This window comes from Thermobia domestica, chromosome 3 (assembly GCF_964235325.1).
Source record: "Thermobia domestica chromosome 3, izTheDome1.hap1.1, whole genome shotgun sequence".
NCBI lineage: Eukaryota > Metazoa > Arthropoda > Insecta > Zygentoma > Lepismatidae > Thermobia > Thermobia domestica.
The window spans coordinates 146,605,448-146,625,888 of NC_137456.1; the positions used below are offsets into that span (position 1 = coordinate 146,605,448).

The 20,441-nt window shown below is 36.2% G+C and overlaps 1 protein-coding gene across 1 annotated transcript in view; it reads right to left on the bottom strand.

Annotated features, from left to right (window-relative positions):
• Positions 1–20,441, bottom strand: part of LOC145681987 (uncharacterized) — a 189,048-nt gene that overhangs the window by 75,463 nt on the left and 93,144 nt on the right. The window contains exons 4-5 of the mRNA XM_081753588.1: positions 19,994–20,113; positions 610–723 (exon numbers count right to left, since the gene is read on the bottom strand). Of these exons, the coding sequence (XP_081609714.1) occupies positions 610–723; positions 19,994–20,113 (234 nt within the window). The remainder of the gene's footprint in view (positions 1–609; positions 724–19,993; positions 20,114–20,441) is intronic.

Consider the following 20,441-nt stretch of genomic DNA (forward strand, 5'->3'; position numbering starts at 1 on the left):
TATGTCTTTCTATCACGTTTTGAGTGATGAAAGTCATTTTATGAATCTTTCCAACCAGTACACGTTTTATCTAGTCGAGGCGCCTGTGTTTCCCGCGCCCACAACCGTAACACCTTACAACTTTATAATGACAATAAGTATGTTAGGAGTAAGCTACAATTCTGTCTTTTCCAATCTAACTACATACCTATAAATAATAAGTATACTAAATAAAATAAAATTAAAAAGAAATGTAAACATTTTGAACGTATTTTTATTATTTTGTTAGAATATATTTCCCTCTACTTTAAACCATCTATATGAATTTTTAAATTAACAATGCTGGTTTTGAAGCTACATAATAGTAAATTAACTTTGGGCTGCATTCTAAGAATACCGCGACTAGAAATGATTATGAGTTTTGCAATTCTAAAAATTAATTCCGTTAATTCATAACAACGTTTTCTATATGATTGTTGACTTCAATTAATAACTGGACTGTTCTGAGTTTCATGTTAAATACTTTGTTAACCTTTCAGCGCGAAGTACATAAACACATAAACGTTACCTATATAAATTGTATTATATTAGAAACAGATTATATAATTTAATAGTTCAAAACAAACTTACTTTTATCTTCGTCACTGCGGTCAATACAGTTTAGTATACCGTCACATTTTGATGTTTCTTTGATACATTGACCAGACTTGCATCGGAATTCATTATGCCTGCATGTCCTGTTTTCTAATTAAATACAAAAAATAATTACTATTAATAACAAAAATATATACAGGGGTTAGACAAAAAATCTAAAACCTTTGCAAAAATGTGAAAATCATACCTAGTATGATGTGGGGCCTCCTTTTGCGTCCAAAAGTGCTTGGATCCAACGTGGAATGGACGTATACAGCTCCTGAATCTTGATGTGTGGAATTTTGTACCATAATTCCTCCAAAACATGCTCCAGTTCCTTACGGGATGCTTGTGGAGGGTAATGAGACCGAACACGCCTTTCTAACGCAGACCACAATGGCTGAACTATGTTCAGATCCTGTGATTGTGGGACCCAGGGAAGGTGTGATAGCTCTTGGTCATGCTCCTCAAACCATGATTTCACCGTTTTTGCAGCGTTACAGGGTGCCAATACATCTTGGTAGATGCCATCACCATCAGAGAACAATATTTGGGCCATAAGTAGAACATGGTTCCCCATAATGGCCTCATAGGACTTAGCATTTCTCATTCCATGCAGGGCTATGATGGGACCTGCAGGAAACCACGATATCACCCCATACTTTAACAGAACCACCCCTATTCTTTACAGTTGGGAGCACAGTGTCTCTATCATAGGCCTGCGACGGTTTTCTTCGTACGTAAACACGATCGGTTGTTGGAAACAAGGTGAAGGTCGATTAATCGGACAACTTTACGTGTTTTCACTGCTTATGAGTCCACGCCTTGTGGTCCTTGCACCACTTGACACACCTCTTCGCATTTACTGCTGTGATCAGGGGTTTGGCGATAGCGGCCCTGCCATGAATTTTCATTTTATGAAATTTCCGTCGCACTGTTTTCGATGAAACCGAGCTCTGTAGGCCGGAATTGAGTTCAATCGTAATTTTCATTGCAGTGGTCTTCTTTTTAGTAGCTACAATCCGTTTTCATGCCCTCCGGTCCCTATCTGACAGAATTGTCCTTCGACCACTGTTGTGCTTTGCAGACATCGTTTACCCATGAATTGTGTGTGCCCTCTTTACATTGTACAAAATACCTTTCGATACCCCCACAATGTTTGCCACTGTTGCCACTGGAGCTCCAACCAGACGGGCACCAACGATCATGCCTCTTTGGAAGTCTGTCAGGTCGCCCATTTTACCGCACCACTTTGACACCACGAAACTCACAGGTGAACTGGTTACTGCTGACGGAAGAGGAAGGTCCAGATGACACATTGAAAGCAAAAAGGCGATCGGCAACCGCAACACGTGTTGTACAGTGGAGGGCCAAACTTACATGTTCTGTATCAAGTGTTTATTTTTCTTTGTCCACCTCCTATACTTGATTACTTTTCAAATATAAATTATAAGTATTGTTCATTTAGAATTATTTCCAAACAGTATAAATAATGCTCCATATTGACTACTTGAGAAACAACCAAATATGTTAAGATCAATTACTTAGAAACAATTTGGAATCCAAAATTTGTAAGTGACTGAAACAAATAAAAATAGTAAAGAGGGTAATTCTTACTGCAATTTTTATGTAATTATATGAATAGAAAAGCAAGAATATTCTAATCCTACTAGAAAGTTGGGAAAAATTTTAAGATACTCAAAGGCAAAATACAGTTTTCACGGTGTTTAAATAATAAACAACTAGTAATATTTTTTGGTTAAGATATTGATAACCTCAAGTGATGTTTCCTAATTTTGAATATGACTATTACACTAATATTTTCAATACATTACTAAAAGATGCATATTTGAAACTACACTCTACCTACGAGGAAAGCAAGAATAGAGCAGGTAAACAACTGAATAGTTAGTTGCAGGTAGGATAGCGTCTTATGGACATGTTGTAAACAAAAGCGTGAAACAACTTCAAGTCGATAGCTGACATAAGGTCCCAAGCCAAAAAAATGTCAGGAAAAATTAAGATTTAATCGCAAAGTGTATTATTACATTACATTAATTTTCTGTTGTCGTGAGAAGCAAAAGGAAGAAACCTTGGAAAAGGAGGTGAAATTGGAAGCGTAAGGAAACATATTGCTACAGTGTATCCATAATGTGTTTAATGTCTCTGAGTTTATAATTTTTTAAAGATTATTGGATACATTTAAATAACTGGCTGACTCTAAAGAGTCTTTATCTGTACATTAGGGTGTATCGAAAAATATATTTTTTTTTTGAAATCCGATTACAGCTAGTGTAGGGTTTCGGCCAAATGTCATCAATAAAATGTGTAAAAAATCTTAGCTCGATCAGAAAACTGCGGAGTGGAGACCAAATATTAGAAAAATCACCAAAAATTCACTTTCTAAATGATTTTACAAAACAGTATACTTTCAATATTTCTTGTACTTTTCGATAGTTAAAGTCGTTAAAATAACACTGGAAAAGACAAATAAATCCATAAAATGAATTTGTTACGGCTATTTTTGGACATCACAAGCACTAAATCCTAGTTATTAATTCATAAAAAGATACTGATTTCCCGGGCAAAACATACAAATAACATTTTAATATAAGGTTATTGAAACCTCTTGAATAACAAAGGAAACACTTGAATACTAAGTTATAAAAGCAAAAATAGTATAAATAATTTCTTTGCAGTTCCTTATGCATCTATTTATTACACCTTCCGTGCACCCCTCTCAGAACGTCGCTTCGCTCAGTGGAAACGATCAGTGTTACAATCGCAGTATTCAACCAGCTGCGTCGAACGTCATTGTTGTTTTTCAAGTTCTTTATTAGTGCTGCGGTAATTATGTTTTGAGTGAAGTGATGTGTGTAGAAGTTAGAACAGTCTTTTACTTGTGTTAAGTCCCTTTTATTTGTGACACAGTGACAGTTACGCTGAAGTTATGGCATCGACAAGTATGTAACGGTCTGACGTTAGGAATAACATTGGGACAACTAAGGAATCTGGGCGAACACAACTACCTACTTTTAAAAATGTGTTGAGAAAATATCTATGGGAACGAGAAGGAAAAAATTAGAATTTGGGGATCTCAGGAACAGCCTGCAACAAAGGAAGCATCTTATATTGTCACCAGTAAGATTGTAGAAATTTGGGATTACACTTCAATCAGCGGCGAAGCAATTCTCAGTGTCAGACTGATTGCTGCAAGTATATTGAAGTACCATGATATTGTCCGTGATTTGCAAGTCAGCAATGTCCTGTTTCCAAATTTGGGCACAACGAATTGCTGATTATCATGAGTCTGCCAAAAAATACTTTATTTGATATAGCGTTTTGTAACTGTTCGATCCGATTGCCTGCAATTACGAAAAACGAAGAAAAGTACCAGTGCTGGAGGCACCTTTTATTCTAGATCAAAGAAACAGAAGGAAAATGATTGGATTGTCCGGGAGCCAAACGATGACGAGACCTTCAGCAGCAAAGGTCTATAGCGAAGTTGACGGATCAATAACAATCAGTTCAAACGTTTGATCCGGAAGAATTGGAATGCGAAAACAGTGGTGGAAAACAAGGAGCAAGTTCAGGTGAGGAGTACAATCCACCAAAACATTTTAAAACATTGCCGGAACCTGCTGTTCAGCAGAAGAGATTGCAACTATCTGCCTTTGTACTACAGTATACAGGAGTAAGACATCATAGATCTCACAAATGTAAGTATTATTAACGGGGATGGTACTCCAATAAGCTGGCCTCAAAAATGGTGCTATGTTCCTTTGTGAAAAATCTTTGAACTAAGCGTTATTTACATGTTTCACAGCAACAATCTTCCATTTCAATACTTATCCAGTCCCTTGCCGAAAAGACTATAATGCCAAATATCTACGTAGGTCCAATTGAAAATATTGCTACAAAATTGTGGTACTAAAACCATCACAAGCTTTGACCCCTTCCGATATCTTGGATCACTGATTTGAAGGTGGAAGAAAGTAGCAGTCTAAGAAGTGATCAGCATTATTTTCTCGACATTTGCAAGGCGATATTCTCAGGAGATTGTCCTCAAGACTTAGTAGAAAGAAGTAGAGGAAAACTATATCAAGCAAGGTGGTTGACCCTTGCAAATAGAACGTTGCGGCTTTACGTATCAACCAGTAAGCCATCCAACAATCTTGTGCGCCTAGTTGTCAACACCATGAGTGTAGATGCATTCATTTGGTTTTCAATTAAGATCGAACAATCCATCATGGAAGGACCACTTTATCTATGAAAGTTGATGACGTCTTCCCGCTGTCTGCGCGAAGTTACGAGAAACATTTTTTTCCTCATTATCAAGAGAAATGCTGGTTTACCAACCAGAGAATCTGTTTTGTCCATGATTTCACATCTTGATGCTGTCAAAAGGCAATTGAGTCGGAGCAGATAAACAAAACTAGAACAACATTGTGTCGAACCAATGCCGTTCGAGATTTTTCTGTTCCTCTAGAAATTCTGCTTGACGCCTCATTTTATGTAGAAGTCATCGAGTGATCAAATTACCGGAGCCACCAGTGACTAAGAATATAAGTCCAGAAGTGCTGCGTTAGAATATTAGAAGTTTTGCCTTTGCAAATGAGGACATAAAAGACTTTTATTTTCTCACACATAAAGTGTTCAACGAATGGTCAAACTCGTCACTGAGACTTCATAGGCTGTTTTCCGTCATGAAGAACGGCAGAAATACGCCTTAGCTACACGGAAGTCCCGGAAGCGAATTACAAAATTTGACACCAAGTCCTTCTACATGACTGACAAATAACTAAGCAGAAAAAAGCACGGGAGGGCGGGTATTAATCGATCTCTAGGTACCTACACGTGGTGAATCTTGAATTATTTCTGAATGTTCCCATCAATTGTAAATAAACGAAGAGCTGCATAATTGTTTTTAGTCGCATACAGAAACCTTCATGTTTTATTAAAGGCGATAAAGTAATTATAACGCTCATATTTTGTAACGGTTAGCAGTAAGGACATTCAGAGCTTTGTCGAATTACTAGCTTTTTGTTATTGTGGGGCACACAAATAGCAGTACAAAATTTGTTTTATGGACTTACTTGGCTTTTCCAATGCTATTTTAATGACTTAAACCACCGAGAAATAGATGAAATATCCTAAACACTGCATTGGGAAATCAGTTAGAAAGTAACTTTTTTGCTAATTTTCTAATATTTGGGCTCTACTCGGCAGGAGAAGTAGTTGTCTGATCGAGCTGGGTTTTTTTATACATTATATTGATACCCTTTGGCCAAAAGTCTACACTAGCCATAACCGGATTTCGAAAAATATTTTTTTCGATACCCCCTACTGTACATGTATAAAATATTCTCAATTTTCAGGCAATCTTAAAAGGAGACAGACTAATAACACTATTGTTTCTTTCAAATATGGTAAACTTTATAACCAGGTTAAAAGTTATAAGAAAGAAATTATAAATTATTAATATATATTTTTCTCAATTTTCAGTAAGGAGGTGAGTATAGGGATGTAAAATAAATGCACCCCTATGCGTTATGGATTCTCAAATAATATGAAAGACAACACGAGTTATTGAAATATTTAGTAATATGGGAATTTTGTTAGATTTTTAAATTATTTTATAATCTGCAGGTAAGTTAGCGGAGTATACCTGTTGGGCATGTTGATGAGAAAATTATTATTAAGACATTCGAGTCCGAGCCAGTTACTGTAATGTTTTTCCCTCAAGTCATCGGGTTTTGCGATTCTTTTCGTTTTTTATTTTTTAAAAAAGTGTAAGACTGTTAGAGCAATGTAATATTTGTTTTCTTGAAATATGAACTTCTTGAATACAGAATAGAACGTTATCAATCTGTTTCCTCATTTTTATGTACCTTTTTGTATTTTTTAGAAATGTACCTTTTTTAATTGAGGAAGCTAGTTTACGCCCTTTTTGCATCAAACGCGTTTGTGGCTTTTTCCATGCATGTTTATCTTCCTGGTAACACTTCAATTCAATATCGGAACAATATGTTGCATATTACATTGTTTTATATAGGAAAAAGCACTACTTTAATTCCCAACATCGTTTTTCTCTAACTGCATGTTTCAGACTTACGCCCTTATTGCATCAAACTTGTCAATTATAAAGAAAAGTCCGACAAGAAATATGATTGCTTATAAGTTTGCACAGATGAGCTTTTTGTTCCATTACAGCTCCTCGTACACGTCTATGTCTGCACATGAGTGTTTCTGACAAAGTGATGGACTATTTCGTCATTATAAAAGTGCTATTCGTATATAGTATCTTGATACAGGATATTCTATATTTTATGTTATGCGTAATATTTATGTATATTTCAATGACAATATCTGCATGCAATTGCGTTGCCAGAGGTTCTGCAAGAAAGAAGAACGACAAAAAGTGACTGGAAATAACGAATACAGCTAACATAACCGAACCAAACCTAACCGCACATAACCGACCATCTATTTGTAGCTGTTATAGAAGCGCCGCCAATATATTCAGGGGTCAATATCTGAATCATAATTTTCAGATCCAGAATCAACAGCAAACTCATCAAGCATATTCCGTATTTCTTCTTCGGATAAATCTCCCAATTTGAGTAAAAATGAATATAAAGCCGCAAAAGCAATAACACAGCCCGCTGCTGGCTAAGCGAAAATGCTACTAAAGAACCGTGAGACATATGGCAATTGTTATCGCTCTAACTCGTTCTGAACTGGTTACAGCGCCCTCTAGATTTTTTCACAAGTTCCAAAAGGATCACAAAGTATATATGTTCAGTTGAAAGTCGTCTACGGGTATCCATCCAATGTTCAAATTAATGGATAATTCATCACGCCGCGCGCCGGGGAGACGTAAACCGTCCACTAAGGAAAAAATAACATCACGGCAAAGATGTGACTCGAACGTGTTAATGATTGTTGGCGGGGTGACGATATGGTTTCCATGAGTGATTCCAAAATACAGTTAAAAGCATTTCTAAGGTGAGTGTGAAAACTTGTGTAAGATAGTCACCTCACTTTGTATACTTTTTAAATCGTTCAGTTCCAAGGCATGTTCATTTGTTGAAGTAACGTTAGGTTCTGAGAAAAATATCTAAATACTTTCTTCAAGATGTGTATATAATGTTAAGAGCTATTCAAATAATTGAAGTATTGATTTCTTTAGGAAGTTAAATTAATGTATCGAATCCATGTGATAGATTTGAATATTAAAGTCAATTGATTTAGTTATTGAAGCGATGTGACCAGTTTGCCAATAGATATATATCGAAGTAACAAGAGTTTTCTAATAGAAGCCACTCATTTGAAAATCATTATTTTCGAATGTAACGTTTATTCCTGGGATGAGCACTCAGGCTAGATTCAGATTAACCAGTTCCGTGGCAGGATTAACGGAACTTTTTACGAATATCGAGATTAATAGTGTCAAAATATATACAGGAGAAACAGTTAGAGAGACTACAAAGACATTTGGAGATAACATTGAGTGATGGAACTAATTATAATATGAAGTTTATCTGTCAAAAGTATTGTAGAGAAATCTGGATCTGAAGTTGGATACATTAGACAATGCCATTTTTGACCAATTTGTAGGAATCATTAATGTTTTAACAATGAACTTCGCAGGGTTAGAGTGGGAAAAATGTACATGTAAAATAAGACATGGGTACCTATTATGCTTAAGGAATAAAGTTACTAACTCTTGTGTATTTCAATACTTCTCTTTCTGCTTCTTTTGTAGGGGAAAGCTGTTCAATCAAAGTTTTTCAGTGTTGCTATTCTTTAAAAATTTGAGGTAATATATTAACTTAATATGTACACCTTGTCTCAAAAAGGTTGAGCGCATTCTTTATTGGTGTTTTGAGGCAAAAATTTTCTAAGTCCAGCTTCGGGTATCTTCGGGAAAAAGTAAGCCAGGTTCGAACCTCCAAGCCAGCCTTTGCAATCGGGAAAAAGTTTGCAGATTTGTTTTTCTTCTTTTAAATATAATAAGACTTGTTACCAAGTGTTTAAAAAAGCAACATTGATTGAAATACTTAATGATACAATATTTCGAAACTTTTTTTTTTTTAATGTCAGCACATGCTTGTTTGTCATTTAGCTCTCCATACGTAATGGAACATTAAATACGTTAAAGAATCTTTCCATATGTAAAAGAATGCTCAAAGTTAAGAAATAGAACATAATTATCGCCTGAGTACTAAAATAAAAGTCAAAGTAGAACAGAAACAGCGTTTGTAATGGATATGAATGTCATAATTATCTTGAGATCCGTTATACATCGCTAGAAGCATAGTTCTAGAAGTCCTTGCGTTAGCTCATTGGTAAGCTGTCGGATTTCTAATCTAGAGGTTGAGAGTTCGAATCCCGTCTAGGTTAGTCCTTTTTTTAAATTATATTTTCCGCAATGCATGAAAAATTATATAAAATAATTACATTAGAATACATAAGTTGTGTATATATAACATAATCATTGCAGAACATAGTAATTATTATGTTTAAAATATAACATCTGAGATAATTTTCACAGTAGGTCGGTATTATATATGAGGATGTAAATACAACTTAAGAAACTCGTTCAATAGCAATAAATAAGTTATGTAGTGTATTTATTTGCATCTATTTGTCATACAGATGTAACTTCTCAATATTCTCATTACAGCATGTCATTTACATTCGTGAAATACAATATATTCCTACGGATATAGAAAGTGTATAAACAGAGTATCCAAAGTCGTATCCTCCTTCAAGACACATAACTTTTCCCGATCCCCTTAACGTCACGGGAAGAAACACAAACTCTCTTTAGAACGGAATGTCGTTACTTAGAGTCTCATTCGAATACGTTGAATATGCTTTTGTGTATTCATCTCTCTCTCTCTCTCTCTCTCTCTCTCTCTCTCTCTCTCTCTCTCTCTCTCTTTCGCTTTGTTTATGTATGTGTGTGTGTGTGTGTTGCGGAATATCCCAAGTTGAATACAACATTTGCCAAGTATATGAGCATCATTGTCATCGAATACCAGAAATTGAAAGTCGTGTTTCTTCAGGTTGGGTTTGCGTGTTCATGTTAGCTCACTGGTAGAGTACGGACTTGACAATAAAGAGGTCTTGAGTTCAAAGCCTACAGCTAATAATCATTCTTTTGTTAGTAGGATTGCACAGAAATCGGATACAAGGAGTGGTTTATTTCTAGAAATATTTTCAGAAGCGTTTAGGTAGCCCTGAAAAGGGCTGTTTTCGGTAGTTAAGGCGGGGACATTAATATTGTGTCCAAGACCCTTCTGAATTTATTACACGCTCCATTCTTCTGGGCATGGAATCTATTACATGGGTGACAAATCTATCTCCTTCCCCTACCTCCAGCCATGCTTCGGAAACAAGATGCCACAGGTCATCCTGAGTTCTTGGTGGATCTGCCTCAGGCCAACTTTCCCTTAGAGTACGCTTCACTTCTGCCCACATATTTTCCATGAGATTGAGGTCTGCTCCACGAGCGGCCAGTCGATTAAATCAATCTCAGGATGCCCTGCGAACCATTCCTGAATCACACGGGAAGTATGTATTGGCGACTGGTATTGCTGGAACTGAATTACACCATCAGGCTGAAATACTCGTACAGATAGCACCATGATATTACTGATAATGTCTAAGTACTGAGCATTGTCCAGATGTCCTTCAATTCTATGAAGCTGTCCTGCTCCGCGACTGGAAATCCAACCCCAACATAAAATAGATACATGGCCACTGCGATTGCAAGCAGCCACATATCCATGGTCATATCGGGTGACTCTCGGACGATACACAAAACGGCGTCCCTCCTTTGATGTTGTGAATATGGATTCATCTGAGAAAACTACGTTTTCCCAATTGAGACCCACATTCGCCTGTGCAAACGCGAGACGGTAAATTTTGTGGTCGTCTGAGAGTTTTTCCTTCACGGCAGCAACACGGCTACGTAACCTAGCATGACGAAGCCTTCGCAGAGCTGTATGCTTTCTACCAGGAAAGAGAGAAACTTCCCTTAGCTGTCTAGACGTCCTTAGTGGGTCTAACCGGGCTTCGTTTACTAATCTCGCATCTTGGGCTTCGGTTGACACATGCGGACGACCAGGAGATCGTAAATTATCAGTCTGACCTGTAGCACCATATTTCCGAATCCATAGCCTTCCTGTAGAGGCCGGGTCACCTACTCGCCTGCTAGCTGCAGTTGCAGAATAACCTTCCAACTCCCATAAAGTAATTACTGCTGTACGTCTATCCATAGTTACCAATGTTCTGAGCTGTGAGAAGGAAGCAATAGGTAAAAGCTAGTACCTGACGTGTGATTGGTTACTTGCACGACACGCCTATTGTGGGGAACAGCGTTGCCAGATCTAGCATAATGATGCTAGATCTAGCATAATTTGCATGTCTAGCATCTTGCTTTTAGCATCCTGCCCAAATCTAGCACAATTTCAGCAAGTTTATCAGAAAGCCGTAAAACCTGGAGATGAGAAAGAAGTTGGTCGTGGGAAGAAAAAGAACGGCAGAAATGTATCCTCTTCCATTGATTCATACAGTCGGTAAACCATACAGGCAGTCTTATTTTCCGAAGTAAGTTCGAAACGTCTTTGGGATTTTTTGTGGCTCCACCCAGGGTTTTCTAATCCTTTAACTCCGAGGCATGGGCGGAGCCATGGGGGCCATTCTCCCCCCAACTTTTTGACAACTTCGCCATCTTTATTTCTGACTTCATGATCATATTTATTCCTGAAATGACAGCTCCGAGACCGACCAAAAATCTGCCGCCCCCCCCCCTAGCAGACGATTCCCAACTCCCCTTATGCTGCGAAGTAATTTTCTTTCAAAATATGTAAACAAAAACTTTGCATTCATTTATACGATATATACGCCATTGAGTCTGGCAACGACTGCATTAATTTAGCTGAGTTAAAATTTTGGTGCGTGAAGTATTGCATTCTTGCTCTCTGTGTATTTTAAGTTACGTTATCGTATCTCAACTTCGTTTTTTTAAACTCCTGAATTAGTAATTATGAGGATCTAGCATAATTTGACCGAATCTAGCATAAGTTCGATCAGGTTTTGGAATAATTCCGAGCTGTGAGTCTGGCAACGCTGGTGGGGAACGACTTGGTCAACGACTCGCGAAAGAAATCTGAAAATGGTGTGCCGTAATAATAATATCAAAAACAGTTTTTATAAAGGAATATTAATACATACGAAAAGCTGTTTAAAGAATGAATTGTTATACTGACTTTACACGTATAAAAACATATACCAAACAGATTGAGCGATATGATGATAGCTGTTTTGAGACAAACTCTTTCGAAGTCCAACTTCGGGTATCTTCGGAAAACAGTAAACTAAAGCTGCTGGTTCGAACCTCCAAAGCCAACCTTAGTAATCGGGAAACGATGTACAGATATGTTTTTCCTTCTGTTAAATATAATAAGACATGTTGAAATGGTATTAAGTGTAGAAAAAAGTAACATTGAAATACTTAATGATACAATATTTCGAGACTATGTATTCACACTCTCGTTTCGTCATTGTGATTTCCATACGGAAAAGAGCATTTATGTATGAGCTCAGTTATATTATTTCAGAAGCAGCTTCCGAAAAGCGGTCATGTTAGCTCAGTGGTACACCACCGAGCGTTTAAATCGTGAGTTCGATACCCGTTCAGGTGAAATTCTTTTATGATATTCTACTTTCCTCAATGCATGAAAATTATGTAAAATAGTTACATTACAATTCATCAGTTGTATATATCAGTTGAATATATATATTCATATCATCAGTTGTATATATCAATTGAATATATATATTCATATCATTTCACGACATAAGTAATTCTTATCTTTAAAATATAACATCTGAGGTATTGACAGAACGTCGGTGTGTTATGTGTGAATATTGAATACAAATTTTAAAAAATCGTGTAATAGCAATAAATAAGTTATGTAATGTATTTATTTGCAGCTACTTTCATCACAGATAACTTCTCAATATTCGCATTACAGCATTTAGGTAGAGCATATAGAAAATCGGATCGTGGTCCAAGACAAAAAACTAGCTAGCCCCAAACTGTCACGTAAGAAATTCGCGAATCGCAAAAGTAAAGTGAAGAGATTGAGAGCGGTAATTCCTTAATCGCTCTCTCTCAACTCTCTCTTATCTGCATTTATACACATAAAAGTGTATGTATGTATGTTCCAACATAACTCATGTATGCCTAGGGCAGGGTTTCTCAACCTGGGAGTCGCGGCCCCTAGGGGATCGCGAAGATAGGCGGAAGAGATAAATATAGTTAGAATCTAATACCAGAAATTATTTTTAAATATTATTTTTAATTTTGTTCTGATAGGCATACTTTTGTTTTTTATACACACTGTAAAGAACAATAAAAAATAAGTCTACTGAACATTTTCAAAGGGTGTAGAATTCGTGTTACTATTCGGTTCAAAGTCTTGTCGTCGCGAATTCTGTCGAGAAATTTGAAGCTTAAAATATACAAAACGATAATCATGCCTGTTGTTCTGTATGGTTGCGAAACATGGTCGCTTACTTTGAGGGAAGAACATAGACTGAAAGTATTTGAGAACAAGATCCTTAGACGAATATTCGGACCCAAGAGGAACGGGAATGGGGAATGGCGGAAACTTCATAACGAGGAACTACATAATTTATACGGTTTACCCAACATTGTTAGGGTCGTCAAGTCTAGAAGGCTTAGGTGGACAGGTCATGTAGCTAGAATGGAAGAAAGTAGAAACGCTTTCAAAATCTTGACTGGAAGACCAATCGGAAAACGACCATTAGGAAGACCTAGGCGCAGATGGGAGGACAATATTAAGATGGACTTCGCTGAGATACGAATACAAAGTAGAAACTGGATCCAATTGGCTAAGGATAGAAGTCAGTGTAGAGCTTTTGTGAACGCGGCATTGAACCTCCGGGTTCCATAGGCCATAGAGTTAGTTAGTTAGTAGAGTTGTTTAAAAATGAATTTAAATCAAAGAGGTATGATATAAAACTAATGAGAACTGTATATAGAAATACTAGAAAAATACACATGCAACAAAACCTGCACATTGAAATACAATTAAAATTAAAACCTAATGAGACACCTAAGCATGGTGTAATTTCACTAGTTCAGCAATGTCCGGTTCAATCTTCATGACGAACATTATCAAGCCACTTTCAACTGATAAGCGATTTCTTATCTTTGTTTTAATGTTTACCATGAAAAACACACTTTCGCACAAGTACGATATAGCAAATGGAATTATTACTTTTAAAGCAGCAATCCCCAGACCAGGATATTCTTCTCTCCTCATCAGGCAGAACTTGTCCAAGTCTTCGTTACAAAAAAACAGTTGCAAAGACTTGTCGCATGATCATTCTATTATTTGGTAGAGAAGTTGTGGGCTTAGATCGGATACGTTAATGGCCTCTTCAATGAAGGAGTTTAACATCCATCTTGAACCAGCACCTTCGTCGTTGGGAATATTGATATTACAGTTACTGTATCCACTGTCAGTGCCGGGCGCCGAAAAAAGGGGCCACACATTTCGGAGGAAGTGTGTTACTCATGTTAGGAAAGTGCATGTGCACATGGGTAAAATAGAAGGAAAAAACTAATAAAATGTGCTCAAAATTAAGGAAAGGTAGGGTTTATTTTGAAAATGTTATTGAGCTTCGTGCCAACCATGGTGGCGCTTCGTAGCTAGTCTGTCGACGTCACTCATATATACGGTGACATCGTACTATACTCTCGCCCCGGGCGCTGATTTTCCATGGCACTGTTCACTATAAACAAAAAAATGGATTCTACTATTATAGAAATAGGCATGTTAAAAATCCCACACAAGCTTATTATAAAACAAATTATAAAAGGGTCGCTGGCAAGAGCGTGTGATAAAAGGGGATCGTGATAGGAATTAGATTGAGAACCACTGGCCTAGAGTAATTTTAACCACATTTCTTATAGTTTCGAAAAGAGTGCTGTCGGGTTACCTATGGTGAATGGGAGGGGGATACATATAAAAGATTGGTAGAAAATGATCGATATTAGATTCATAGTTTTCGGGGTCGCTTAGATAAATAGTGAGACTTTCAATTTCGCTTAACTCCGATTAAGCTCTCATTAGTAGGGATGGGCACGAACGACTTTTCTTTGAAACTCGACTCGACTCGAAACAGACATCTTTGAGGTCTACTCTTGGACTCGGCGCGAAAAATATCTTCCAACTCGACTCGGATTAGAGTCAAGTCGAACCAAAACGAGCAAAATCCTGTGTGTAGTCCTACCTGGACAATACATAGACAATAATTATTCTATCATCAATTATACTACTATTACTACAAATAATAATAATAATAATAATAATAATAATAATAATAATAACAATAATAATAATAATAATAATAATAATAATAATAATTATTATTATTATTATTATTATTATTATTATTATTATTATTATTATTATTATTATTATTATTATTATTATGACAACACCGTGTACAAACATGAACAATAGATGGTTAGTAAAGGAATACTAAAAGCTAGTTGACTGCCGACGTCGGTAGTCATGAACTCTACAAGGCAAAGACATCGTTCATCACTCTAAGCTGTAAGCGTCGGTGGACTACAGATGGTCAACTATTGACCTCTCGCCAGAAATTGGTGGCCCCGCAGCGACAATCCGTGGTGGCCCAAGTTTCATTTTGAAAACTTTACTACCAGCAGCAGAGACGCGATGAAACGCCAACGAACCACAAAATTACTCTCCCAAAATATGTCAAAATGCCTATATGTGTGATTTGTTTATATTTAGGTGAATCAAAAAACACAAAACAAATACCCGGGGTGGACGCAAACTATCAATATTACGATTACTAGGCACGTGTTCTTCTGACTTCCCCACGGAAACGATCATAAAAAGCTTGGTTGTTGAAGGATAAATCATTGACGTCTTAATTTAGCCAATCAGACAAACCCCTACATCTCGAGTTCTAGAAGGTGATACCGTGAACCGTTTCAGATTTATTGCTTCCTGGTGGAGTACTATCCATGAGCAAAATTTGAGCATAATAGCCGACATGCATCTTCGGTGCCTCTTATCTTTAGTACAATTTTAACCAGAGATGGTGTGGGTCAATGAAAATTTGATCCACGACCCACCATGACCCACTATCACCCACCACCCAAATGCCCCATTGGCCCACTCTGATCTATCAACCATCGTGATCCACTCTGGCCCACCACCAACTATGAACCACTCTGAACCATTGTGACCAACTCCGACCCACCAAAACCCATCGACATCAACTCTGACCGATGGCCCACGTCCTCCTCTCCATTGGCTAAAGAGGTTACACTTGTAATAAAACAAGACTGTGAAATTATCACTTATCGGAGTTTGAATTTCTACCGTTAATGGCTCAAGCACCTCTCTGTTACAATACTGGTGGGTCTGACCTTTACGATATATAATGGCAAAGTGTTTCTCATCTTCCAAATTAAAATGAATTTAAATTTATCATATATAATTATTTCTTTGTTGCCTTACAGACACATTTCAGTAGAAAATAGGGTGAAATTTGAAAGTTTCAAATCAAGGAAAAGTAGACCAACGTAAAAAAAACAGAGAGAGAGAGAGAGAGAGAGAGAGAAACTAATTTTCTATATAATTAAGCATGCCGTACTAATTGAAAATGCCCATGTAATTAAGTTTAGAATACAAATTTTATGGCCATTTTTCTCTAACTTTATGGCTTGATTGCCTTATGCTCGGAACGCTCCATATATTAAACACCAGCTTCAGCAATTATAAATAGAAAGCAGTGGGTATAAAATTCAAAAAGAACTTTAATTTGCATTACTCAATCTGTTTCTCAACTAATATCAATCGTTTTCGATTATTTTTACAAATCAACCCACTACCAATTTCCAATATATAGAAAATGCACCCCCGTCCCCCCGCTCATAAAAGATAATTTAAAAAAATGCCAGGACATATTCTCTTTATTTTTAATAAAGAGTTATATGCTGAATTTCAGCTCTCAGTTGAACGGCTTGTGAGATACTCAATTTTTCGCTCATGTGGTTCGGATTCCACGTTAATCAGTAGGTCCACGTCTCATATAGCCTCGCTGCTGAAAGGGACGCTAAACTCAACTCAACTCAACTCAATTTTTCGCAAAAATTCGGACTTCTACTCCCCCTAAGGATATGTATTATAATGAAAGTGACACGCGTATGATAACTTCCCAGTTGGGATTGGAGCCTGATTATATACCAAACGTCAATTTATTTGACTTTGCAATTTGACCGTGATGATTACGCAGACATAGTTACTTTCAATTTTTTATGATACATATCCTTATTTCATATGTTACAGATGATTCAAAAATACTTTTTCAAGCAGTTAGCTCCTCTAGAATCTCACAGGCTGCATCCCAAAATCCAACTCCTACTATCCTATGACAATCCAAAAGTGACTGAACTGTTTTTATTAGGAGCAAATGACAAAAGAAAAATGGAGATCTTGAAAGTAAAATGTAGAAAAGCTCGGTGCCCCCAATAACTACATATTTCTCCGCCCCTTCATCCCGAACTTAAAAATAAAACTTAATTCGAATATGGTTAATTAGTGAATTTATTACAGTTAAATTCCACTCACTACATGCTACAGCTACAACTATGTAAAAAAAAATAACAACTGTGAAACATGTTCTGAATTACTATTAGATTTCTTACGCTATTATTAAACATATTAGAATAGTAAAAGAGGATTGTTCGTGAAATAGTATATTTTCTCTTGATTTATAACTTTTTCATACGGAAAAAAATAAAATATTATTCAAGTTTTAAACTTTGCACTCTGCAAATATGTTGCCCTCTAGGCAATGGGACTAATGTGAAATGTGGACTATTGTGGACTAATGGGAAATGCTGCACTGTTAGCGGCGCTGAAAACTTACGATTCGATTCTAATATCGAATGATTTCGATATCTTTATGTCGCTACGTAACCACCCTGGGTGCTAATGGTAGCTTAGTTGGACTTGAATTGAAAGTAGAAACATTCACCTAAGCGACCACGAAACTATGGATTCGATACTAATATCGACCCGTTTCTAGCATTTTTTATATGTATCCCGACAGTACTCTTTTTCCAGACTGTAAGAAATATAGTTAAAATTGCTCTAGATATATCAGAATTATGTTGAAATACACACATAAATCCACTTTTATATTCTGTATAAATAGAGAGTGAGCGAGCGAGCGAGCGAGAGAGAGCGACTGAAGGCATCACCATTTCCACATTGCAAAAGCATATATCAGGAATTGAATTGAAAATCTATGTAAAGACTTTCTGCTGTGGCATGCTTCATAAGGACAATTCCAGTCTGCTCACGTGACCTTTGGGGTTCATGAATTTTTTTGTGAGCGTTCCGACTTTGGATTCTCTGTTTATACCTTCTGTTTATGCATCGAATAACTTTTCAAGAACATAAATGACATTCTGTATTATGAATGTTGAGAATTACCCTCTATATGACAAATAGCTGCAAATAAATACACTACATGATTTATTTATTGCTATTGAACGAGTTTCTTAAGTTGTATTTACATCCTCATATATAATACCGACCTACTGTGAAAATTATCTCAGATGTTATATTTTAAACATAATAATTACTATGTTCTGCAATGATTATGTTATATATACACAACTTATGTATTCTAATGTAATTATTTTATATAATTTTTCATGCATTGCGGAAAATATAATTTAAAAAAAAGGATTAACCTAAACCGGATTCGAACTCTCAACCTTATGATTTGAAATCCGACAGCTTACCAATGAGCTAGCCCAAGGACTTCTAGAACTATGCTTCTAGCGATGTATAACGGATCTCAAGATAATTATGACATTCATATCCATTACAAACGCTGTTTCTGTTCTACTTTGACCTTTTTTTTAGTACTCAGGCGATAATTATGTTCTATTTCTTAACTTTGAGCATTCTTTTACATATGGAAAGATTCTTTAATGTATTTAAATGTTCCATTACGTATGGAGAGCTAAATGGCAAACAAGCATGTGCTGACATTAAAAAAAAAAAAAAAAGGTTTCGAAATATTGTATCATTAAGTATTTCAATCAATGTTGCTTTTTTAAACACTTGGTAACAAGTCTTATTATATTTAAAAGAAGAAAAACACATCTGCAAACTTTTTCCCGATTGCAAAGGCTGGCTTGGAGGTTCGAACCTGGCTTACTTTTTCCCGAAGATACCCGAAGCTGGACTTAGAAAATTATTGCCTCAAAACACCAGTAAAGAATGCGCTCAACCTTTTTGAGACAAGGTGTACATCTGAGATATATTCGGTCAATGATATTTTTTTAGAGTGCTATAAAACTGTTTTGCAGTTAGATAAAGTAATAAGATTTGTGCATTGAAATTCATATCAACTCGAATAGTATGCAAAACATGTTCCGTTGCTTAAGAGCATTCCTTGAACGTTTACTTTGCACTTTATTCATTGTTTAATGGAAGAACTATCTACATACAAGAACAAAAATATAAATTAAATACTTTCAGCTTTATGTCGCAAGAGTGTATGTGAGATAAAAGAGTAATGAAGTGATGATTGTGAGATAATTAGAGGAATGACAAAGTAGGAATGAATATGAAAAAATCGAGATCACTAATTCACAGTGACTATTACAAACTTACATAGTCAGCGATGGAATCATGATTCACTTGCAGCAAAAGTGAAGGCGCACTTATACCACAAAGTCACAGTGACCGTAGTTATCAGTATAAGTCTCCAGAAAATATTCCATACTACCATGTGATATACAGTCTTTCTTATAGTTCAACTACTTAAGCTTTTTTAATTGAAATCTCTCGTGGCTATGTGGTTATCGTTCGTGTATTTGGTGAGGAATACCTGCTTCGATCCGCGGTGGGAGTCCATGATGTTTAGGTATCGCGCTAAGCTGTAGATTCACGTAAGACATTCAGCCACGCTGCTAAAATAGGCACTAGAAATCTAAGGCAAACAACCACCTATATTCAATTTCTTTGTTATTTCTATAGTTGAAGAAGAGAAGAGATAATAGCAGAAGGTATATATTGTGACTGCAATTCTCTCTTTTCCTTTGATTAAATATTAGCAATCACTGAACTTTCAAGTTGCTTGTCACAAGATAAAGTGACAGGAATCTTTACTTCATTAACCAGGAAAATGAAGTAAAGATTCTTTAAACTAACAAAAAATTAAGAATACATAATCAAAGAATTATACATTTAAATACTGAAATACGTCTTACTGCATGATTCCGGATCTTCGTCTGAACCATCCGTACAATCCTTATAAGTGTTGCAACGGAACGCCCTTGGTATACATTCACCTGATGAACATGTGAATTCATTAAGTTTGTCACAACTTTCTGTTAAAGAAAGAAAGAAAGATAATCAATATATAGCAATTAAAGTTGTTAGATAATTTATTTGTTACCACTGTACCAGAAGCAAGTTGCTAGTAGAAGTAGTGTAATTATATCTAGTCAAGTTAGTAACGGACGGATTTACAAAAATGTATGATGTCGCGAACTTATTCAAGGATTTCTTTAGACGAATACATTAGATTATCATTAAAATGAAACAATTTTGTTTATGAAACCCGCATTAACCTTATTTTTACAACAAATTATGTGAACAAATAATTCACTGGGTTGCTTTATGTTCATGTTTAAGAACTAATAAGACACTTATACA